The sequence below is a fragment of the Siniperca chuatsi genome, linkage group LG16 (assembly GCF_020085105.1).
Source record: "Siniperca chuatsi isolate FFG_IHB_CAS linkage group LG16, ASM2008510v1, whole genome shotgun sequence".
Taxonomy (NCBI): Eukaryota; Metazoa; Chordata; class Actinopteri; order Centrarchiformes; family Sinipercidae; genus Siniperca; species Siniperca chuatsi.
The window spans coordinates 14,603,902-14,629,437 of record NC_058057.1 but is presented as its reverse complement, the minus strand read 5'-3'; the positions used below and the strand labels follow the sequence as shown (position 1 = coordinate 14,629,437).

General features: G+C 40.8%; 1 protein-coding gene across 4 annotated transcripts in view; it reads right to left on the bottom strand.

The window, feature by feature from the left end:
* The window catches only part of LOC122863260 (steroid hormone receptor ERR2-like), a 118,776-nt gene that overhangs the window by 6,445 nt on the left and 86,795 nt on the right, over positions 1-25,536 (bottom strand). For all 4 annotated transcript variants that reach the window (XM_044169579.1, XM_044169576.1, XM_044169578.1 and 1 more), the window contains 5 exons: positions 21,646-22,061; positions 17,815-17,931; positions 8,127-8,237; positions 7,429-7,590; positions 1,096-1,365 (listed from right to left, as the gene is read on the bottom strand). In XM_044169579.1, coding sequence (XP_044025514.1) covers positions 1,096-1,365; positions 7,429-7,590; positions 8,127-8,237; positions 17,815-17,931; positions 21,646-22,048 — 1,063 coding nt within the window. In that variant the 5' untranslated portion in view covers positions 22,049-22,061. The remainder of the gene's footprint in view (positions 1-1,095; positions 1,366-7,428; positions 7,591-8,126; positions 8,238-17,814; positions 17,932-21,645; positions 22,062-25,536) is intronic.

The window sequence follows — 25,536 nt, the reverse complement described above, 5'->3', positions numbered from 1 at the left end:
GAGAGCGCAATGTGACAGTCACACACACACGCATGTGCACACACATTAAAATATAGATGCACACACACTCTCACACATAGGGAGTGTTAAATTAAACAGCCATGCCTCTGACCTTTTTGTCCCCTCTTATCAGGTATCCTTCATTGTGGAAGTGATCGGCTCACCAGATATAGACAACCCCTTGACATTTTTTTGTTTTATTTCTTTGTTTGCTTTAATTAAATGCCAACTATCTAGATTTATTTAAGATTTAACAAAGAGATGTACCTTCCTGTCAAGCTCATGACACCTCTGCGTTTGTAGAGCAAAATAAAGGATATTTGGCCAAATGACTACGATTTACAATAAAACTACAAGTTCTTGATAATAACTTTAAATATATAATTTCTGTTAATAAGTCAAGTGCCTGAACCAAAAGTAATCTAATGTTTTACAGTGTAAGTGCTAAAATATTTTCTATTGTATGACCTTTAATTTCCCCTTTAAGAAGCTTTAAAGGGACAGTTCACCCCAAAATCAAAAACACATATTTTTCCTCTTACCTGTAGTGCTATTTATCAATCTAGATTGTTTTGGTGTCAGTTGCCAGGTTTTGGAGATATCACCCAAAAAATATGTTTTTTTGGCGCTTTGAGAACCACAAGCTGAGTGCCATGTAGTCCCATTATATTAAAAAAATGCAGACATCTCTACGGCCGATATCACTAAAACCCAGCAACTCACACCAAAACAATCTAGATGGATAAATAGCACTACAGGTAAGAGGAAAATATGTGTTGTTGATTTTGGGGTGAACTGTCCTTTTAAGGTTGAAAAAAAATCTCATTTCATATTGTGCAACAGTATTTATATATATATATATATATATATATATATATATATATATATATATATATATGCCAGTGAAAAAAAAACCCAAGACTACATCACATGAAAGTATTCTTCATGTCTTTCAACATTTCCCCAAAATTCAGCCTTTGTTATAATTGGAAACTTTGGTTACTCCACTAGAAGTTAAAATAAAGTTCTGTGGGTTTGAACAATGTTTGGCTGCACTGCATGAGTCAACAGTGGGATTGTGGAGGTTAACTATACCTGAGTTGGCCAGGGCAATGGCTTTGAGCGTGACAAACTCCTCCTTCTCCATGCGCAGCTTCTTGTAGCGTCGGACCAGCGGCAGGATGGCGACGTGCAGGTCCAACAGGCCTGAGATCCTCGCCTGCTCCTCATCCACGACGTAGTCCTCTGCGTACACAATCTCGTCCTCGCAGGGCAGGGAGCGAAACACGATGCTCAGCACCAGGATCTCCATCCAGGCACTCTGCAGTAGACTCATCTGGTCTGCCAGCGAGAGAGTGGAAAAACCTGCAGAATAAAAAAAGAACGTGATATTTTTCGAGAATTTCTTTCCAGGTATTGCTGGGCACTCACGCTGTATAACCACATGGCAAATCATGACATCAACCTATTAACCTCACTGCACTGTAATTGGCCGTCTCAAGTCCCCCATATGTTTTATGGGCTGTGTATATAACGCTGCATAATCCCCGGAGAAGTCCAACTTGAAACAGAGGCCGATGATTGCATGTGGTGGCTTAAGGGGAGACTATAAATCAGTCAAGAGTAGAGGCTTTTGAAACATGAGCCAGGGCTGTTTCAAGCATCGACAGTCAGTCTTTCTGTAATCCTGTACATAAGCATGAGAAAGCGCTTAGTGAGGACAAATCCACTCTTAAACCTAACCACCTCCTATTCTTGTCATGGTAACTATGAAAGAATACAAAATTAATTTGTCTTTGTAACAAAAAAATGAATTCTGGATTTTAAAATTGACTGAAATTAAAGTGGCCTCATTCACTTGACCATTATTTCGGGTTTTTTTCACCATCTGTCATAGCACGAAGTTATCCAGCAAACTTAAATAAGTTGCAAAACTCTTCTCCAATATAGCAGGCTTCATTCCTCAAACATTTTTCGGCTATCATGCCGTCATCAGGGTAGTTTGTTTATATAAAGTTAATCAATTAGTCATGTGAATTTTCAAGAAGGAGGCAACTAAAGGTATTTTGGATTTACAATTAGGCACTTTAAGCCTGAAAGGGTTAAATAAGGAGCTCTGTTTGAAGTCATTGAAGTCAAGTTTATTATTACATTTGTTCTCAAAAAACAAGAAATTTGAAGAAAATGAATTTCAGTTAGGATAACAGTATCTTTTTTTCCTAAGCTTTCCACTACACCTCCCGGCCTGCATCAGATTGCTCAGTTGCCTTAGATAATGTACTGGTTGTAATGTTGTGTATATCTACAATTTGTGGTCATTTATATTTCTTTATATTTATATTTTAAGTCTATTTTAAGTCACCTGACTAATTGATGAACTATATACAAAGAAATTGAAAGCAACCTCAGATTATGTCAGTCATAAACACAATTACAGGAATTCTCTTTAAATTAATTTCATTATTATTATTAAATATTAAATTATTATGATGGGAGCAAAGGTGATGGTGAGGTGGTCCAAGACAAAACAAAAACATAAACATATTCCACCTGATAAACACCTTCTTGATTGTTTTGTCTCTTGTGTTCAACCCTCTGAACTTGGGTTAACAATTCATCTGCGATCTCGAGGTCGACCCATCAACTCTCTTCTCCAACATTCACACACACCACATCAAACAGACGGACATCTGAAAGGACCTCAAGCACCACAATACCTTTCACCACTCTATAGTGAATAGGAAGGTGATTGGGGGTATTGACCAGGGCCTTGAACCCACCACTATGCTTACTTAAATCTGAGGATGTATGGATGGGAATGGGCAGTTTGACTTAAAAGAGGTCCTCCCGATGGTTCTTATCAAGCAAATAGAGAAACGACAGACAGACAGAGAGAAAAGAGTGCTGGGGGTGTCATTGATTAGTAGATTGTAATCAGTCCACCAAATGCGAAAGGGGGATCGATCCAAGCCTCAGATCTGACAAACAGACAGCGGACGGAGGACATCCGGTACACATTTAGTGGGGTGGGGGGTGGTGGGACTACGGGATCTCTAAATGTAGATACTGTAGGCTGCATCAGGAACTCATGAATTGACTCTAACTTTTGGGGATGCAGGTGTATTTCGAATAATGAGGGAGGATCAATGACTGTACTTGTAACATGCTACATGTCTGGAAAAAGCCAAAGTGAGTTCGACAAAAACAGTTGTAAAGGAGCAATGATTCAGACATAAAATATTGCTTATTATGAATTCTTAATACATCACACCTCTCATACGCTTTTTACCAAAAAAGCATTTATAAATCGGTTTCATACTACCTTTTACGCTTGGGGCACCATTTCTTTTGTTATGTGCTCACTTTTTTCTTTTTTTGCAATACTCCATTTCTTTACACATTTTGTGAACGAACCGCCACCCTCTTCAGCTGTCTCCTCCTTTTCCTCATCATTCTTTTCTTTTCCCCAGCCAGTGTTTTTTTTCTCCCTTTCCACTCAATTTACTAAAGCGATGGAGTGACTTCCTGGCTCCCCGGGGGTCACCTCGGAGCTTCAGGTGCATCGCCCGGAGGTGGCTGAGTTAAGTGTCGCAGTGGAGGGTGATTCCCCCTGATGAAATATCAATATTTCACCCTACTGATTTACTGCCGTTTGACCAAACATGACACAATATTGAGCAAACTGGGGAATGTCTCTGTCTCTGCAGTCTTCTTCCCTTGTGATGACAAAAAGCATGAACAGAGACAAGGGATACAACAGGTTTCTATTACACTATAAGAAAAGGAATTATTATCTACTATTCTGCCCTATAAAGGCAGAGAGCAGTCAAGGAGAAATTAAGGAAAAAAGAATTTAAAGTTTATCGGCTGGCAGGCAAACTGCGTAACAGATAGGAGGGTTGTAATGCCTTATTTTATACCTTTTAAGGCTATAAAGAAATCACAGTCATAGACTATATAGGATAGGCCCACCTAAAAAATGCAGAAACAGCACTCTGCCTTTGGACAATCTTCAGCAAAGCCAAGGGGACAATGCAGAATCTACAAATAAGGAGTGTTTTTTCACCTCTCTTGTCATTTTGAACTAGTTTGTCTAAGTAAATGGGTTATCTATAATGAAATCGAAAGAAATATCAATTTACAGTCTAATACATTTAAATACGTGATTTAAAGGTAACTTAAACACACCAAACTGTGAATTCACCAGAGTTCACAGCTGAGATAGCAGTTACTGACACTAGGCTGGTTACACTATAGCCCACCAGACTCCATTGAGAAAAACAGTAATTTTACCTTACAGATTGTCATAAAACACTTCCTTCAAATGGGACAGAAACAAAATAAAACTCACCAAAACTGTCTCAGTTAGTCTTTCCACTATTCACCAACTCTGGTTTGGTTGAAATAAATTCTTAACTCACTGCGTTAGATGAGAAAAGCCAACAGTTTCACAAGGAGGAACTCACATGCACTAACATGCATGCACGGCTGATGCGGCTGTATAAACAAAGCACAAAGAAGCTCTGATTTCAACAAATAGCAGAGGGGGTGTGATGCCATTCTTCGCTCAGGACACCATTACGCCACTATATCTCTATATAGCAAACAGTTGTTTTCTGCTATATTAATGTTCAGAATCTCATATACAGAACCTTTAACTGAAACCACAATCTTTCCCCAACCGCAGGATTAAGGGATGGTGAATTTGAAATTAAATTCTAGTTACTAGGACTGTAAATCTACATGTAACACGTCAGTGTTACAGGTCATACTGAACCACTGTACCATATTATTTAACATTATACCACGTGTCTATTTCTATAAGGTACCCAATCCTCAACATACCGTGGGATGTTAGTGATTGTTTGCAGGAAATAAAAGTGCTCTGGCTATGCAACAGTACAGTACAGGTACAGATCAGATATGTAATTGAATCCCTATTCAGTACAATGAAGAGACTGAGTGGCTGGCAGTGAAGCTTGAAGCTGTCATTGAGAGCTAGGTCTAAAACAGACAGCAGTTCACTCTCTGTTCATTTAGTATCATTACAGGCCTCCTAAGAGCCCTAATGGGCCTAATAAAAAGACAGAGGTAATAATGAGACTAGAGGGCCCAATATGAGCAGGAGGAGTAGGAGGGGGAGAGTCAGGGGAACAAGAGAACAAGGAAGCCAGAGAGTGTGTGTGAAAGATATGATGGCAGAGAGAGTCTGTGTGTGAGTGGCAGAGAAAAAGAGAGGAAAGAAGAAGAAAGCGATGCGCTGAACTGAGTGATCATTAAATTCCAGAGGGCGCTGAATGCTGTTGCCGGGAATATAAATCTACATACGTTGTGTGCACTTACATGTCTGAGACAGTGTGTGTGTGTGTTAACAGCTTTACAAATTAGTGGCCACCTCTGACCCCTTGACAACCATGCTACCATTCTGTTTCCATTTTCATGACAGTGTGTGTAACATCCAATCAATGGCTGCCTCGTGATGAGTTACATTCTTGCAAACATGTTTAACTTCTGCTACAAACGCACAGAAAAAACATGTCTCTCACCAGGTTTGTTCTTGAAAGCAAAATGTGTTTTATTTGCTTTTTTTTTAAAGCTTCTACTTTATATTTGGTACAAATATTTGCTTTCATAATAAGAAAAAGCACACTTGTGCACATTAAAGTTCATCATAGTAGGTTGTCCTGAGCCCTGCTATTCATCACAAATATTTATTAATATGATTAAATTGAAGAATTTTATTGTAGATACCCTATTTGGCCTCTTTTTCACCGAAAAAGTCCGAAAAATATCAGGTCAGGGATGCTGCTTTTTTCCCTGTTAAAGCGTCTTTCCAGTGCAGCACTCTTGCCTCGTACCCGAGCGTCCCTCCAAAGCTAAATCTCCAAATCAGACCACACAGTTCTCCTGTTTCTTTGCAAAGTCAATCCTATGAGATTCCTAGGTCAGGTTTGGGATCAACACACCTTAAGCCACTCCAAATTGCATTCATTAGGGTGTCAAACATAAACCTGATGACAAATCAGTGATGAAGGCTAACCCTGGACAAACAGCTGGTTAGTGTTGTGCCAGCTAGGAAATGAGTGAATAAATCCACAGGTAGGAAAAAATATCCATTTGCTATGTTTTGTTGTGTAGTTGTGAATGAGAAATTAATTTGAAACATGTCATTGCATTATAGTCAAATTATTTTCATAATTGATTAATCGTTTCAGTAGTTTTTCAAGCAAAAACATCAAGCACTGTTTGGTTCCAGATTCTTAAATGTGAGGATTTACTGCTTTTCTTTGTTTTATATCATTGTAAATTAAACATCTTGTACTGTTTTGTATTGTATTTTTGTACGGCATTTGAGGGTGTTATCTTGTGCTCTGAGAAATTGTGATGGGCATTTAATTGATTCATTGGGAAAATAACTGGCAGTTAATTGATTGTTGCAGCACTACATTGCATTTAAAAATGTTGAATTGATTTGAATTGGCCACATGTGCAGTTTTGTACGTACAATACTTGACTGGATCAATGAGATGTATCTACTTTGAGTCCAACCTGTGCTCCCTTTAAACATACTGAGGCCTAAAGTGTTTGTTTCAACTGATAGAAATGAAAATAAAAGCAGATCTTGGAACATTTGCATAACAAGTCTTATTTAAGAATTCGTCAACAAGGGGAACCGGGGAAATCCATCAGTATTTCCCTAAATAAATCAATTTTACAATAGGCCCTGTGTAGTCTCCTTAAGTAAGTAAGAGGATTGCTTTCTTTAAGTCTGGGATTGAAATGGAATACATTGACATAGGGGCGGACCTCCCCCCCAGACTCTCCCACCCTACCCAGTCAAATCAAAGGTTTCAGCTGCTCTTTATTGATTAGATTTTAGAATATGGGACTAGCTTCTCCCTTAGGTGCAGATGAGTAGCAGATGTTAATTATCCTGTGTGTGCATGAATGTGTGTGTGTCTGTGTGTGTGTGGGGGTGGGTTATGTGTGTGCAATAGTCAGTAACTTCTTCAGTAATCTCATACTGTATTTGTTGCAGCAAATTAAAGTACAAATGTGAGTTTACTTCCTTGCTTTACCAATAAGACCTCTGAATTTGCCTTTCATGAATCGAGTTATCAATTAAGTTATAAACTCACAAATTCCTCCATTAGAAATAGATTTCTTAAATTTTATGAACCAAACAACAGGTCAGATAATCAAAGTTCTATTTCTTATGTCATGTAGTTATTTGTCTATCAATTGAAAAAATAATGACGTTTTTGTTTTCATTGATTGATTTTTGGCAAAGCACATATTTGGCTTTGCAGAAAAAAAAGTATTTATTAAGTACTTGAAATTGTTGAAATGCGAAATTAAGAAATAAATAGGTTCCGAAAACCATATCCCAGACAACACAGTCATTCATTAGCAGTCATGTCTCTCTACCTGGGATATGTTTTGCCCAGCCGATGATGACCACCAGTTCGCGGTCGGCCAAGTCGCACAGCGTGGTCAGGGCCTTGATGTCTCCGTCGGGCATGGTGGGGTCAGGCATGGCATAGATCTTCTCTGGCTCCACCACCAACAGATGGGAAACGATCTTCGTCACTGAAAGGAGGGAAGGAAGGATGCAGAAATGGAGAGAGAAATGTGTTTTGAGACAATTTTAGGCGACAACGTATACAGACAATATAATGACAAAAACGAAGGCTGGATTATACTGGGACACAAAAATTACAAATAAATTAATAAATAATACATTTGCAAAGTGTTGTTTTAATTTAAAATATAGTCTAGCATCTCATAAAATATGGTGCAAAGTCTAAAAAAGGTGGCAGGTTGGCCTGGTGATGAATCTGATTATAGCATAATTGAACACAGATTTTTCTCCCACATGACAGTGGAAATCCATCTACGCATCTACAAAATGTCGTTGTACACATATTTCTCAATGAGATATTTTGTAAAATGAATACATTTCTAATTGTAGAATTCCAAGTCCCAACATTTCTATAAATGTCCCAAGTTGTGACATGTGTGTGCTGATATAAAAGCAAAATGAAGCCTTTCTGTAATGCTTAGGTACCATCAAAGTTTGCAACATTCAGCTGAGTCAGAAAACAAAACCAAACTCTGTGACTCACATGGCTTTTTGGCTGGAGGGGGGATGGTGAGGCCGAGGTAGGCGCTGTTCTCTGCGTCCAACCTCCGTTTGTATTTCTGTCTCCCCCCTCTCACCCGGTCCAGACGTACACCTGCAAAAAATATCATACATTTATAAATGGCAGATAAACCAAAGGCACTTTGAAGAGTGCATAAAACTCACTGATTATTTAGCAGAATTTAATAAAATAGAACTAATCTGAGCAAAGAGCTCCCATTCATTTATAGCTGCATGTTCTGTTTGCTGGTTCATTTGTTTCTCTATCAGCTAAATCTGACATCATTAGATTTAGTTAAAATGCCACATGGCCAATTTTTGCTATTACATCTACTTCTATAGCTACAACTACTTCTAATGATAATAGCCTCTTTGCATGTATTTTGCTGAGTCATAAATCTCTCTCAAGAATTTCAGTGTTTTTATTATTTTTAAATTCATTATGGCATACCCTGTACAACCAAAACTGAGGAGTTTTTCTTCAGTATCATTTACAGCTTTGCCCAAATATGTGTTTTTCTGGTCATAGTATATTCCTAACTGGTATTCCAAGCACATTAAGGAAGCCTTTCAAATACTGTAGTAATTTATTCCTGTATTAGTAATTGTATATGCATTTACCGTAAATGGGACTACTGAGTTTCTTTCCTTTATTTTTGACCTTTTAACTGAAAGAGGGGCTGTTCAATACCTCCTTGTAACAGACGGAAGAGTATAAGTATCTGGTTAGTATACAAACGGACATATATGGGATTATCTTGAAAGCCATTTTAGAGGACACAGGCTACATCAGATGCACCTTATGTGCTGGATTTACACTCTTGTATTAAAAGCTGTTTGAGCATTGAGCGAGAGCAAACAGATTTTACATGGTCAAGTGGAACTGAGTCGTGTGAGATTTCCCAGTGACTCATAAATTCCTTTGATTCCCCTGGAAACAAAAGAATCCGATTAGGATGGTCTTTCAATTTCCTGACACTGACTATCCACTAACCTAATTACCCACCGTGCCCGGAGGGAGCTCATTCTTCCCAGCAAACACAGTGAGATCATTTTATGCCTGGCAGATTGAAGCTAAATCGAGAGCCCCTCTCCTAACACAGCTTTCCATTTGTACGCCTTAAAGTAATCAATAAGGCTTGCAAATAGACTTCTTGTTCTTTGAACACATGTGGATGCGGTTTTAATTAGTCAGTTAGGCAGCTAGGAACTGGGTTTGCGATAGATGAAGCTTTAGTAGTTGTTCTTACCATTACTCTTGTTTAAGGTAAATTTAAAATTATAAATTGTGCTTCAGGAAACTGTGCACATGTACTCCAGATATTAAATCAATTCGATAGCGTCTCTCTATTTAATGACACACATATGCCTAATAAAAGGGATATGCAGTTAGTAAAGGTTTTCACAACAATAAGCTTGTGTAATGCAAAAACATATCAAGGAGGTGTATCCCCTAAATTCATGTACCATAGACTTGTCAGACTAAGTGACAGAGAATTGTTGCTGCTTTTCTCCCTGATATCTACCACCATCCGCACACGCGCACACACACACGCACACACACACACACACACACACACACACACACACACACACACACACACACACACACACACACACACACACACACACACACACACACACACACAGACACTGTCAGCAGGGTCATGTGGCTGCGACAAGCGACAAGTGACCAAACAGCCGGAGTTAGAATTCCAAGATCCGCGGGGGCTGTTTGAACTGGAACATCCAACTGGCCCATAATTAATAGACGCTGACAAGAATTAAGAGCTCAGCGCTAACCAGTTTCAGTTTACAGCTTAGCGGTGCTGCAAACGGCAGAGACCCAAAACAGGAGGGCAGAGAGAATGACAGAGAGGAAAAAAAATAGTTAGATAATGTTGAACAATGGGAGGGTTGGGGAATAAGACAGAACAAGCTGCTGTTTTTGGCTGAATGTATCAGTTTTCTGCAAGATCTCTGATTTTCTTTCTCTCACTTTTCCTTCCGTCTGTCTCTTTTTCTCTCCCTTTCAGCATCGGGTGTACATCTCCCTGACAGCCCTGCCTGTCCGAGCCAGCGCCTGATCCGACCAGTGCAGGATTATCTCCTCCCCATGTGATACAGCACAGTACTGAGAATCTGACCACAACAAGACAGCTGGATGAGGCCCCTTGCAGAGGGCCTGTGAGGGGGGGGGTTGTGTCATCGTCATTCCACACCTCAGGCCCAAAACCACAGCAGCCTCCATGCTTCAAGACAATCGTGTCCAGAGGAGAACCAGTGACACGGGGGCTGGGCGGGTGCACAGATCATCTTAAAAGCATCCAGATCCATTTTTTACAGTTGCTGGCCCTTTATAAAGTGTGGCAGCCAAAATATGGATGCAGCAGCGGGTGAGGTTATGGGGTAAAATGGTGTGGGGAATGGGAGGTGGTGGTAGTGTGTGTGCTGAATGTTATGAGCTCGGTAAGATCATACAGTACAGTACAGTACAGTCTGCTCATAACTTAGTGCAGACTATGAGAGAAACGGCCTGAGACACAAAGATACTGGCTGACAGTCCATCCTTGCTCTGTGTGTGTGTGTGTGTGTGTGTGGAAAGACGATGAGGCATGTTTGCATAGGAGCAATCTTTACGGCCGCCTGACCCCAGCTTCACTTTCACATTCAATATCTTTATTGACTCGTGCAACCTTAAAGCACATTCCTGATTGAAGCGGCTGTGTTTTCCTTTATGTGGCGGCTGTTGTGTGTATGTGTCATGTGGAACTATTTTATTCTTTTATGTGTTTATTATTTATTCTTTATATGGATCCCTATTCACTTCACCAATCCTCCTTTTATGTCCACATAAAAAAAACAACAATTTAAAAATCATACAGCCAGGTTTGCAGCCAGGGTTTTCGGTATAATGTCCCACCAAAAATAAAGTCACTAAAGAAATTCACTAAAATAATTACTTGAATGTGTCAGATTTTACTTAATTGTAACATTTTCTGTAAATTTCATAAAAGACCCAACATGGTCTAAATGTGCCTTCTCCATGCTGCCATGAACAAACCTCTGGTGGGGAAATAATGAATCTAATTTATTTATCTTTTGGCTGGCATAAAAGCCGTAAAAATTATACAAATATTGAATCTAAAAATACTGAAATCATCCTATAAAATGACCATGATGTGTTAGTTTTTGTTTAAATTATATCATGTAACCCCCCACCATTGTTAAATTCCCAGAGAAAGTACAACATGACTTCAGCGTCCTCAACGTCTACAGGCCTGCACACTGTATAAATGAAACTAGAAAAATGCTGAACAAATTAACCATAAACAACAGAAATTAAGTTTAGTTAATTAAGAAGGGTAAGCAATAAAAATATACATCTACAGCTAAAACTTTCGAGAATAAAACAAAACTATGAACAAATATAATACAGTCCCGAACAAAAAGTATCACAAAGTATATCTATGTGAGATTAATTCATTCTAAGCAGAAAAAGTTCTATAGAGAATAGATTTCATCACACAAATGTGCATGTGGGTCATACAGTGTGTATCAAGCTTGTGTGTTACTATATGAACATGTGCATGAGTGCGTGTATGTATCTCACGCAACTATTTTCAGCCCTTCACCTGTCAGAGGCACTTCTTTCTAGAGAATGTGTCAGAATTGGCTGGCTGGCTAACGCTGCCAAAGGGAGATTAGGAGCTCCCTATTTTAGCTGGGAAAAATCAGAGGGATGCAGTGTGCGCCCCCTCCTACACAGTCGCTCACCCTTTACACAGGGACCTTGCCCTTCCAGAGCTACTTCTGAGGGCTGAGTCTACAAGTCTGCAAAGAGCTAAAGGCATCGGACAGCTTCTGTTTGATTGTACAGAGGCTGGGTGGGCTGCAGAGAGAGAGGGAGGGTAGAGGAAAATGTGTAGGGGACAAGGGGAGGAGGGGAGTGTATCACCATGGCGTCCCACCTGCTCTAACTCCCGATGGGCTGACAAGACAAAGCTGGAGTTGTTCTCCCATAACCGCACACACTTGCACCGCTCTCTTTATCATGTTTTACACTTTTCATAAATCTGAGCCGCCGTGTCCACAAGGGGTATTACTGTGTATTACTGAGCCACGCTGACCACAAATGCGCCTGTAATCAAAAACATCTGCACGGCTGGAGAAGGCTGGGTCGATTCAGCATCCCCGGTGTATATGTGGCAGCAGCGTTCGGTTTGCGGTATTTGCACAAATTGTTTTGTGTTGGAGTGGGTGAAAGAGAAAAAGACAGTGGGAGAAGGGTGCCAGCAGGAGACATGTACCTCAAGGCCCGAATCCATGTCACTTGTCAGGGGTGATATACATTTGGCATGTGTGTACATGAATGTGTGTGTTGTGAGTCGAGTGTGCGTATTGGAGGGTTGTAAAGAGGTCAGCACTTCGCTAAATCCCCTTCTTCAGAGGAACACGTGTTAGCCTCCGTGTCTGATCTATCACCTGCCAGACAGTGAGGACAGGCCAGTGCAGAGCCGCTGGGTGGGCGCTGAATCTCAGCTGCGGTCTGCCAGCTACTCTGACACCCTAAAAAGCAAACAAGGCCTCATATATGTGCTGTTAGATAAACAAGTTTGCGGTACAAGAAAAAATCAAGTGGCAAAGGGGTCAGAGGGCATTCAGTCTTTACAGTTTAACTTCCTGGAATACACAGATGTAGAGCAATACAGGCAAAACTGAATCTGGTTTTGTAGACGTATGCTGTTAAAATGTATCGGCTAAGACTTTAAAGGCACCCATACAGTATAGACGTTTGCTATATCTTTATTTTGATGATGTAATCTTAGTGTATAGATTGGTTTCTGATCTAAGCCTATTGATTGGAAGGGGACCTGACAGTCTGTGATATTGGATACGGCTTTACTAATCTTTTGTGTATGTGGCTGGAGGAAAATAAGGCTGTAACGTTACCCCGGTAGCCACGTTCGCTCAGGAAAGACTGCTGATCCCTATCTGTGGTCGGGCGAGGGCGAGACAGCAGTGTAGGTTGCCAAAATAGTCTGGCAGCTTGTATTCATCCAGCACATTACAGTGGTGTCAGAAAATCCCCACAAGCAAAGAATACACCACAGAAACACTGAGCTAACACTAAAACCGGCAAGCATTGACTTCAGAAGAGCAAAGGCTTAAGTGTCTTTTATTGAAATTGTTAAACATTTTCATTCATGACAGAAATTTGGTAAGCCTACAGGGGTTGTATGCTTCTGTTTCAATAGGACATATTTTTTAAACATGCTAATTTGCTAACATGATGATGTGATTACTTGATATGGAGATTTTGTTGCAGCACTAAAACTACAAAAAGCTAAAAATAAATCTACCATCTTCAGCAGAAAATAACAAAAGTGACTCAAATCGCAAAGTCAAAAAATGGTAATTCTGTGCAAAAAATTCTTGCATCATTTAACACCATACAGTAATGCTATGGGGTTATTAGCGCTGCTATTAGCTGTGGGCACTGACTCCTGGCAGTAGCGACTGACACCATACCTTCCGCAAGTTGTAATTACGTGTGGGTTTTTCCATTGGACCTGTGACCTTTTATCAGCCTCAGCTGGACATTTAAAGGGTCACTGAGCGAGGCTGGTTTCCTCAAACAGCCGCCTGCCGCTACCTTCAACCCAATGCAGGCGCTCTGCTGTGACACAGCAGTAAAGCCGGATTTGGAAAGAAGCCTGTCATCTACAATATTTTTTTCAGGAGTCACTTGGATTTTCCTCTCAGATACAAGATATAAAATTCATTTCTTGACACAAAAACCGGTCACCTGCCTCCAAACTCACGTAATGTGCACCCACACAGAAAACACACAACTGTCAAGCAGACCTAATGTATAACGGTCAAATTCTCTTGCATTGCTTAGGGATAAACTGCACAATGTTTATTTCATTTAGTAACACATTTTGCTTCCCCTGCTCCTTGCTGAAGTGTGTTTAGCTGCTACTTCAGAACAGTTGACTAAATACACCTGAAGCCACCAAACTGGGCTTGAGAACTCAAGTCAGCTGATTAGGGGCAGGTGTTACAAGGAGGAGGGGTTTCCCCTGCCTACCAATGGTGCATGGTCTATAACTGTGGCAGCTGGCACTTTATAATTCAGGACGGCATGCTTAGAGCGGAGCTTAGAGGGTCCTGGTGGAAATATTAAGATACTTTTAGAACGACTGATCACATAAGTTCTCTCAACATCTTCTGCAGTGCAAGGCATTTTTTATGATACTGCCGCACTGTAACAAGTAAAAACATAACTTTGGGACGTTGTGAGCAAAGGAAGTTTATAATGTGAGCAATGCTAAAAAGAATTAATGAGGAAATAACTATAAAATGTTAATGATTTGATCAAAATTTGTATGCTAATATAGAAGTTAATAGTTAATAGATTTTAAAATAGAAAGAGGTTTACGATGACGACGACATGTGGTGGTGATGTAATGCAGATCTTTCAAGACTAGATTGCTTCATACATGACACCTGCATGCATTCATATTACACTATGTGATTATTCCTTTTCCATGACCAGCCCTTGGCCACTTGTTATGTGGTGGTCTCATTACATGAAGTAGGGCAAGCCGCTGTCCCCCACTGATTCTATGATCAAAGCCCCCCCAAGTCTGTAAGAGGCCACGCCACGGCACTATGCCACGATTAAATGTCCTTTTTCCTTTTAATTGAATGCCATCACTTTCAGAAAATCACCTACTGTGCCACATGTCGCGGTGGCTATGATGCTGCGTCTCAGGAGCAGCAGGCGGTGGAGGCCACGCTGTCAAATTCCCCCTCACACACACACACACACACACACACACACACACACACACACACACTGACTGTCCACATCAATGGCTTAGCTCGGCTCGCCACAGACAATACCACTCCGTTTTTCCTCTAAGCATGCACTAATAGTTTCAGCTTTATTTCTGAAGCAACGTTGTTTTTTCTGGCTGAGAGTCAAAGCCTCGGTGTGAGATATGTGGGCTGGGATGAAGACATCAAGAGTGGGCGTATCGCATGTATAAATAGTGTTGTAATGGCAATACAATGGATGACCCTTAATTCTGAGATGAACAAACACAGCTACGTCGGGACATAGTGAAGCTGTATTAGTGGAAGTGAACCAAGAGCCTGACATACAATCTTGTGTTACCAGCACAGATTGCACTTAACTGCTTCTGGCTTCTATTATGAGATGTGTTTGGTGCTGGCAGAACACAACAAAACTGCATGACCATGGTTTTATTTTAGGAAATTTATGACTGTTGTGTCTGTAAGTGGAGCCTATAAACAAATTCTTTAAACGCTCCTTTTTATATTAGGATATATATCATACAATCAGTGTGGATGGCAGTGGGCTGAACTCCAGAACATAACCTGGTGTAATTTGTCTCCAAACTGGGATACAACGTTGTACTTAGTGGAGTCTCATGCTGGTCCTAACTTTGTGGAGGGATGTTAATGCCATCAGAGCTCAAATAATGTTCTATTGAATAAGTATTAAAACACACTACTATAAAGCTGCTATTTGTCAACTGAACTCAGTGTTGGTATGGTGGATCTAAATTAAGGGTTTTAAAAGTCTGACTCTGTGAGCCCCCCCTCAGACAAAATTGAGACAGCCGCACCCCCTGCAACACCCCCGCCCCACCCTCCGTTATCATCAGCACCCTGGCCCATGTTGATGGAACATTGTGAGCCTCAATAATGTCAAAAAATATGAAAAATCAATGGATTTTGTCACACCTATTATATTATTCTTTGTCTTACTTCTATTTGGTAGATAATCATGTTCTAAGTTTTGAAACTAGTTTCCATACTGCTTTGGGATATGCAAACAGGAAGTATAATGTCAGTTAGGAGTCAGTTAGTTAGATGTGGCTTACAAGTTGAACCATGTTTTTTTTTTTAGCCTACATTTTTAAGCAGCCAAATTAGCTATTAGCAGTTCCTTTTTGCAGTGTACCCATGGATGCACAGACACCTATCACTGGATTACTCTGATACTGACGAAAACTTAATAACGTGATGATTCTCGGGCTAGTTCTGGAGTTGTAAGGAGCGTCTTTTTTTCTATGATTTCTAAGCGGATTTATGGCCGTTTATAACGGGATAATGATATTCTCTGGGAATTTAAGTCACACTGAATTTAAAAATATGTGCCTCATGTCTGTGTGTTCAGATTTGACTGAGTTATCACCACAAGAAGGAGTACAAATTATGACGTTAATTGCGGCAATGGGGGGTGCTAAGAGTTTTGCCTGTCATTACTGCTATTCTGTCTGTGGTGTTACAATCAAAATATTAAAAATAAGCTGTGGAATACTGGCAACACAAATTTGTCAAATAGCCACATTTAATGTATTTGGTATTTTTCAATAAAAAAGGGGTCATATTTTCATAATACAAGACATTTTTGATGTCTGGTTGCATAAAAGTCTGTCCAAAAAGGTAGCACCTAAGATATATACAGTGAAGTCCCAATTCAGCATTAGTTATTATAATACTCTTGATAAAAGCATAACTTAGAGCTAGACTGCATCTAGCAGTCCCCCCCATTTCCTTGGCAAAAAAAGAAAAGAAAATCTATCGGCTAGATTTTCCCTCTGTACTCCCAAAGGTCTGTCAGGGGAGGAGAAACAACACATGCAGGAAGTGAGGTGGGATGTTCGGAAAGCATTTAGTGGATCAATATTCCAGGCAAGAGAGGGGAAGGCAGACAGACAGACAGAGAGGGAGAGAGAGGGTGAGGGAGAGAGACACCCAGAGCCCAGGGGAGAGAGAAGTCTTGGGGGAACAGCCTGTGCTTTTCAAGAGTACTGTTACACTTCTCAGTCAATCTTGGGAGGAACATCCAACTCAGCAGCTTTTTCCACCCGTCTGAGTTAAACGCTGAGAGGCTCGGCGGTGTGAGGAGAGGTAAGTAAGGCTTGTGGGTGATGTCACTGGTGTCTCCCCGAGGCCACAGCCGGATTTAATATCTGATCACTGACCAGTCTTCTATCCCCCCAGTAAGACTGTGACTGATGCCTATATTCAAAATTCTAAAATAACTCAAGATAGAGAGAGAGACCCTTTTTTTTCTTCATTCCAATACACAGTATAACCCTAAATAATATTCCTTTATTTGTTAGCGTTTAGGTTAAAACCTTGTAATAATCAACACTTCATGATAATTTGGCTGAGGCTTTTTGGTCCCATACAGGACTACATAATGCTTTAAATTATTATAAAAAGCAGAAATCAGAAGAATTGGAGTATATATAACTATAGTTTTTTGCGGTGTCAATGCTACTTTTATCAGTTTTATCTTGAATTGTTGAGACCAATAAGCCCTGTATAAAACCAGTGCTGCGGCTAACAATTATTTCAATTATCGATTAATTTATCTATGAAACGTCACAAAATAGTGAAAAATGCCGTCCAGTTTTCCAGGGTGAATGGCATGATATAACACAGAGCAAAGCAACAATATTTCACATTTGAGAAGCTGGAAGCAGATAATTTTACCAACAGATATTTGACCTAAACGTTTAAATGGTTGTCAAAATAGTTGCCGATCACATGATTATTCGACTTGATGATTCGACTAACTTTCAGCACTACAATGCTTAATTGATTTGAAGTTCAGTACTCACCTTCTTTCAACATGCCAACTTTAAGACATTTCATGAAGCGGCAGGCCTGGCACGACTTGCGTCTCCTTTTGGTGATCTCACATTCATTGGTGGCCGGACAGCTGTACTCAATATTCCCTGTAGAAGATTAGAAACAGATGTTGTCATTAATTCTGTGAGCACAAAAGATGCACATTTGCAATTAGGAGGAATTAGTTTTAGAATTATTGTATAGAAAAGAAGGAGACCAAATCAGAAATGGTAAACAACAGGCACAGAAAGACAGTAAAAAACACAACACGTGTGCCCATACACATACGCACGCACGCACACACACACGCACACACACACACACACCTGTCCCAAGGTGACCCCATGTGACACTTCTGAAGGAGAGGAGGGTTTAGTGGCATTTTGATGGGACATGTAAAAAGCACCTTCCCGCCCTGGAGTCCCACCCCCATTCTGATTCACAGATAAATTAGCTTCATTAATGCAGAGCGTCCTCTCTGCAACGCTCACCACGACCCTTTCCAGCCCATCCTTCTTCGGCTAAAGGATGATGGGAAAGCTGCCCTCCCTCAACAACACAAGGGCTAAGAGATGGACGCACAGCCAAGCGCTCTGCATAATGTTCTCCAGTAAAGACCAAGAGCTGCTGCTAGACTCGCCAATCTATGACTCCCATATCATGTGGCAAAGCTCGATGTATTATTCACGTGACGGTTGTTAGCTCACTATGGAAATATTTCCTATGCAATTTAATCACTCTGGTCCGAAAAAAGCCAGAAAAGCAGACTTATTGAATCTGCTGCCATGAAACCGCTGCCTGTGTTTCTCACCAGGTTCCGGTTAACAAATTTTTTCAGGATCATTACGCGGCCACTTCAAAAGTTGACATGACCCCAAGAATCCAATGACAAATCCTCTTTCCCAAGTATCCAAATCCCTTGATTGAATGTTTAAACAATGTCCCGTAAGTCCGGAGATGTATTAATGGTACCTAAAAACAGCAAACCAGGTGTTGTCTGTTGCAGATCTGCCAGATCTGCCAGAGCTGCCCCCCCCAGCACAATCCCCTGTTGGTCAAGGAGAAGGTGCCAACATTTGTCAGGATCCCTAGCATAGATGGTGCCAGCAGGGTCACATGCACAGTGAGGGGCCCAGGGCACCATGCCAGGATGTTGGCAGAGGCTTCTGCTGGTTTCAGGGTAGGTAAAGTTTTTAAGTGGAGAGGAGTTAGCAGAGGGAAAATACAGTAAAGTGCAGTGCTCATGTGTAGAGACACATGCTGTGTACCAATTCTATACTACAAACTAATTGTATACAGCCTGTACTATATACTAATTGTCATATTATACTGTTTGTGCAGTAAAATACAACAATTCAGTGAGTTTGTCCCAATTTGAATGTCTGCTGCTGGACATCTATCAATCTGTAACTTCACAAGGAGAAACTAAATGTTTTTCTAAAGATGTAATGTTTCTTTTTTTGTTTCTTGAGCTGTCTTACCAACATCTGCTGTTTGCAGTTTGCAGCTGAGAGCACATTCTGGGGAAGTAGTATACATCAACATTATGGCTGTATCCTAAATCACTCCCTAGCGCACTTTATCTAATGTCCATCATGTTAGTGTCCAAATTGTGTGTTTTCCACTAAGGAACAGAAAAGTACTGTCCATGGCATGTACAATACCTTCTGCTAACAATCCCACAATGCAATGCATCACATTGCACTGTTGTGCAGCACTGTACACCTGTCAGTGATGATGCAAAATGATGATGATCCATATGTTTCCGAAATCTCAATTTACTGCTCACTATAGAGTAAATTACTGAGTGGAGTGTTTTTTGGTATGCATGCTGACTTTGCTTACCTTTTCTTGATCCTATTTTTTTTTTTAATTCATAAACATATTATTTTTATGATTTTTATGATTATTAAAGGGAACATTTTATACTTGAATGGATAAAAAATAACCTGTGTGTGTGTGTGTGTGTGTGTGTGTTCATGATTGTGTGTGTGTGTGTGTGTGTGTGTGTGTGTGTGTGTGGGGGGTTGCATTAGGGGTCCACAATAGTCTTAAATTGCCTACCTCTAAAAGCTCACTGTCGGCATATCCTCTTAGTTAATCAGGTCTTGTGTCCACCTTTATCTCTCAAAGGACATTTCAACCACTCTAATATCCTTCCTTAACCTCTCTTATTTTCCCTCTAAATTTTGATATATTGTTATGCCATGCTATTATCCACGCGCTCATCTCCACTCAAGCTGGACCTCTCCTTGTCCTCCTCCTTTACCAAGGCCGGGACCCCCCTTCCTGATTACCATTCCATTAAAGTGGCTTCTCCTTTCAGTGAATGACCACGTCCCCTGTTCCTTGTCCCTCTGCCTTTTATTTGGAGGACTCCTCAGCGTCTCCCTCTCTCCTCTCTCCCCTTCCTCTGTTATTGCCCAGAAAACACGTGCCTGAGCTTCTAATTGGCCCCCATCCCCTCCCCCTTGGGTGTGGGCTGGAGGGGCCCGGGGGCAAAGAACAGATCCACACCTCCCACCTTCCTTTCTCGACTCTCTCCCAATGAAATGCCTGATTCTTAATTACAGTCACCCAACACTGATTGTTATTGACTGAAACTCCCGTGGCTCAGGACGAATGACGGACAGATTAGGTTCATTATGGACCTGTCCTCCACAAAGGAGAGCAAGAGGAAGAGGAAGAAGAAGTAGAGGGGGGGATCTGTGCAAGACAACACAAAGTCACACATGAACATTATTTACAGTCCTTTACTGTGTTGCTGGTCAGATTGAGACACATGCAGCCTTTAAATTACTAATAATTAAACATCAACTGGTATTTAAGATGTGGCTAAAATGCCAAAATTAGGTTGAAACAGTTCTTTGCATTTTATTTGTCCTTTTAAACATTCTGAATGGACGTTTGTACTTTTTCAGCATCACTTAAAAAATATTCTTATGTTAATATTGTAACATGTTGAATGAATCCCTTCAACACACTGACTTTAGCCAGTAGTCAGGTAGCTTAAATCAGCCAGAAAGACAGTGAGTGGCTGTTGTCTCTCAAACCATATCCACCATAATACAGATACATTAGAAAATTTTGTTTTTTTTGTCTGTTTTTCCTGCCATCTCATTTTCCATGACCAAAAAAAGACCTTTTCAAAAATGCTCTTCCAAGTAGATAAAGGAATTAATTGATTGCTTATTTTGTATGTCAATACAGGTGGTCACACATCATGTTGGAGTCGTTATCACTGACATTTATTTCTGTTTCTGCAAAAGTACAAACTATTGAGTTTATATACAGACACAAATCCTGCAGATAAAATTCACAATTCTGCATCTCAGTTTGCCACACATTACCTCTGTCCAAGTGATTATTCTGGAACAGCTCCCACACATGGCAGAGTTGATGCCAGATGTACGAATCACATGCAAACGCATCAAAAAATCACAACCCAGAGCAGATTTACAGTCTGGGCCTAATGCCTGCTGTAGACTCTCGTAATCACTACCTCCCATTTGTCCCATAAGAGCAGAGGGTTGGATACAAGCACTGAGGAACACGTGGAACACATGACAATGGATTCTTCATGAGGTCAATATGCTTTTCTGGCAAACACAACTGTCATGGTAAAGCTAAAACTGGCACTTTTGTCTTGTGACCAAAGTTACAGTACACCTGGATTAAAGGGGTAACACTTTCTTTGCAGAATATTCAATCACCTGGGAAATTACAGAAAACAATTATTCTCATGTTTAACTGAGAGCGTACAGACATTAGAGATCAGCCCAGGTGAGCCAGTGAAAGTTGTAAGAAGAAGTGGGAAATACCTTGTATTGTCCTCTTGAAAAAGGCTTTGCAGGCCTCACAGGAGGCCACCCCATAGTGGTACCCTGAGGCAATGTCACCACACACCAGGCACACCCTCTTTGGAATGGCATTGAGCATGTACTCGCACTTGATTGGCGAGTCATCTGCCACACCACCGGAGCACTCCTCGTAGCGGCGTAGGCAGGTGGCGCCACCTCCGAGCATGGCTGGGTTGAACATTGGCGGGGAGTCCAGGGCGTGTGAGTGTCTGCTGTTGCCGTGAACGTAGCCGCCGCTGGCGTCAGAGTTGCCACTGGGACTGTGGTGACTGCCGGTGTCTACTAGCGAGGAGGAAGGACTGGAAGGTTCGGTTTTGACGTAAGAACCACAGCTCGAGGACAGGTGTCGGTCCTCAGAGGGCATTCTGGTTAGCAACCTGGATAAACACAAACAGGGCGAGAGCTGCAGTCAGTTTTGGTACTGTATTTACAGTAAATATAGTGCAAACTAGGGAGCAACTGAGCCACTCTAAAATTTAAAAGTGATACATATTGTGACAAAACCTGGTAATCAGACAGAAACAAATCAAACAGTAGTATTTGTCAGACACTGTTTTTACCCTTCTCAATTCAGGAATTGAGAAGAAACACTGTTATTAGCTGATAACAGAACATCTTAAAATAAAATAAAAATATCAAATAAACTCTGTAAGGACTCCATGAGCCCAAACTGTCAGAGAAATTCCCAATTTTTTTTAACTTGTGGATCATGGTTCATGTAATCTTTCAATTAAAGTTTAAAAAAAAAAATTGGAGGGACAAACAACATCAGTGATATGTAAAATGTTTACCTCATATGCAAATTAGCAGTGATTCTAGAGACACAAAGAACCTTACATGAAAGTATCAAGGAAATTATCATCACTGAAAAGTCTGACAAGATGTACTGTGCTTTGCATTCTTCCATCATCGCCTGATCATTCTGCGAGAGATTCATCAGCTGTGATGGAGCGCGCCAGTTCGTCTGAGTTTGATAGATTATGTTACAGACACAACCATTTATGTGTTGGAATGCCAAGTGATATACTACAGTAGCTTATTTCTCTCAGGCAAAATGGTAACTAACGACCATGTCAACAGATGCCCCATACATCTTGCAAACAATGCCCACAATTGGTCGGCTGCCAGAAGTAAATGAATGAATGAAACTTCACAAGGCTGTTAATGGACAGAGAGAGGTGTTACACTCAGCATATGGAAGATCATGGGTAATACATGATCCAATCAGTAGTCCCGGTTACTTTGCCAAAGGACGGTGCTAGGTTACAGTGGATTTAAGTGAGAGGTTGGAGAGGCTGAGGAAGAGGCACTGATCTGGGATTAAGTTCCCTAACCCCAAATTTCATTATAAAATTTGGGAAAAGGCAGAGTTAAGGGAAAATGTTACGTATATACTGTACACACAACATCTCTTTCATATCTTCATGCCTGGAGTTTTTCCTTATCCAAATCGATGATCTAAGGATAGAGGGTGTTGCTAAAAAAACTTGTTGGACAATAATTTGTCTTCAAGACCTTTGTATGTTGTTGTACTTGCAGTAGCTTCAATAATATCCTCTCAAACAAAGCATGAAATGAGGCCTGGGCTTGTGTTAGAACCGCTGGCTCTGTCTGTCAGAGTTGGTGCTCATCTTACACAACTTCAGCCCTACTTGTGAGTTGTACATATTGGGTGAGAACAGTGCAAAGCCATGTTAAGAATGTCTGAAACTAACAGGAAGCTAATGCTCACCAGATTCCTCTGAACTTCTTGCCTTTTGCTGCCAGGGGCCCCTTTTTTTCAAATTTGGTGTTGTGGTTAGGAATGTATTTTCCCTCTGTTGCCTCTTTGCATAAGTGTTTATATAAAGCCATTAAGTCATCAGGCCCCGACAACATGAAACCTCTCATTTAACTGCTAACGGGTAGCGGGTGTAGGTAGGAGGAGGAGATAGCCTCTACCCCTGGGCCGGATCAGATCTATTGATCTTCTGCTTCCTTCCTGTTCCAGATGAGGCATGAAAAAATAAACCCTCCTCTTACGGGTCCCAGACATTCCTTATGCATTTTTAATCAGTCAGGACTGTTAACATAGTGCGAGATGGAGCGATACAACATTATGTTAGTCTTCATTCTGAGGCTATTGCGGTTTCTAAAAGATTCACAGGGCTCATGTTAAACCTTGTTAGCAATCAGCATGCACCTATAGTCAATTGGAAGGTATATTTTCGCCCATCTGAGGGAATTGGAGAGAACGGTGTGGTAACAGTTAATACATCACTGCAGCCAGATAGGGGGGTTCCCTATGGAATAGGACATTGTGGCATATGTAAAAAGTAGTTCATTCCACACTTAGCACACAGTAACGCTGGGGAGATGTTTTTTGTTAGGTTTAATGGAAATTTCTAATGGGTCCTTTCAAATCTGTCGAAATGAAATAATGGCACGAACCACAAATTCTCGCAGACAGAAATAGCTTCATAGTTTCATAATTTGGTTCCCCACTCTTATTATAAAGAGACAGAGTTTTCTAAGTGCAGCCTGACTCTCCTCAACCCGCCCTGCTCCCTTGTCAACACACACACACACACACACACTCAAACACGCACAAACGCATTGCACCTAATATCTAATGGGGTAGTGTTTGCTTCACCGCGCAGAAAAATGGTACAAACCGAGCAGACAAGCAAGACTCATCACAGACATGAAGGTCACCCGCCTTTTCTGCTCTGCTGTTAGAGGCCCAAACGGTCCCACAATGGACGCCTTGGAGTAGCACACACACAGGTTTCAGTCTGTCCACCACACTGAAAGAAAGAGAGCGTCTAGACACGACTGTCCCTTAATATGACCGAGACTCTGACTGAAATGCTGAACACGCTCAGATCAGTGACCACTGTTTTTTTATTTTTATTTTGGAGCCAAAGTGTGATGGGTGTGAAAATGTCCCACCAGAGAAGCTTAAAATCTCAAATGTTTGTGTGTGCATGTGTGTGTATATTTTGGCATGCTTCCTAATGCTGGCAGTGTTGCAGATCCCCTGCTTCCCCTACATAAATCCAGAATCCATCCACCTCTTCTCTAAACCATGAAATATGTTTTCCAGCCTCAGAAATTCTGCACAATAAATTTTTACCAGCAGTCAAAAAAATAATATTTAAAATGCATATTCAAAGCTATTCTCCACAATGACCTCATGCTATCTTTGGCTCAATGAGTGAAGGGTTAAAAATCCGGCTCTCCATATTTTACTATGTATTTTCCCACTAAGGGGAAATATTATTGTTAAGCTTGGGGTTAAGCTTGTAGCAAGGAACACAGCGTAAATCATGGTGCTGAACACACAGTCGAACATGGAAGCGCAGAAGGACAGAGGCAAGGAGCCATGCATGAAATTAGTTCATTAATCTTTCTATGATAGGCTGTCCTTGTTTGGGGCAAACTCTATCAGCTTTAAACTGAGTGCCCCCTTCCTGCCTGACACATAGATTACACTGTTAGTCCGCGGCCGGGGTGTCTGGGAAATGAATGGTCATGAGAGTGGGAAAATGGGGTAGCGTGTGTCGCCCAAGTGTTAAGCAGTAACAACAACATGCACGTGACATAGCGTTTGGCACAAATGAAGGTCATCAAAAAATGTGTGCGTTCTAAAAATTAAATGCATGATTCATACGCTGCTGCAAAAAATGTAGCTGGTTTTTAGAGAAAAGACATTAGTCAAAATACATTTTTAAAGGTAGTTTGTTCATTTTACAATAGAAACAGCCATGCTTATTAAAATCTGCATGCTGCGTCTTCATCATCTTTGGCTGTCTGCTCAAACCTTGCAGCTTCAGTTAAGTGCAAACACACCTAAATCACAGCCTCTCAGCC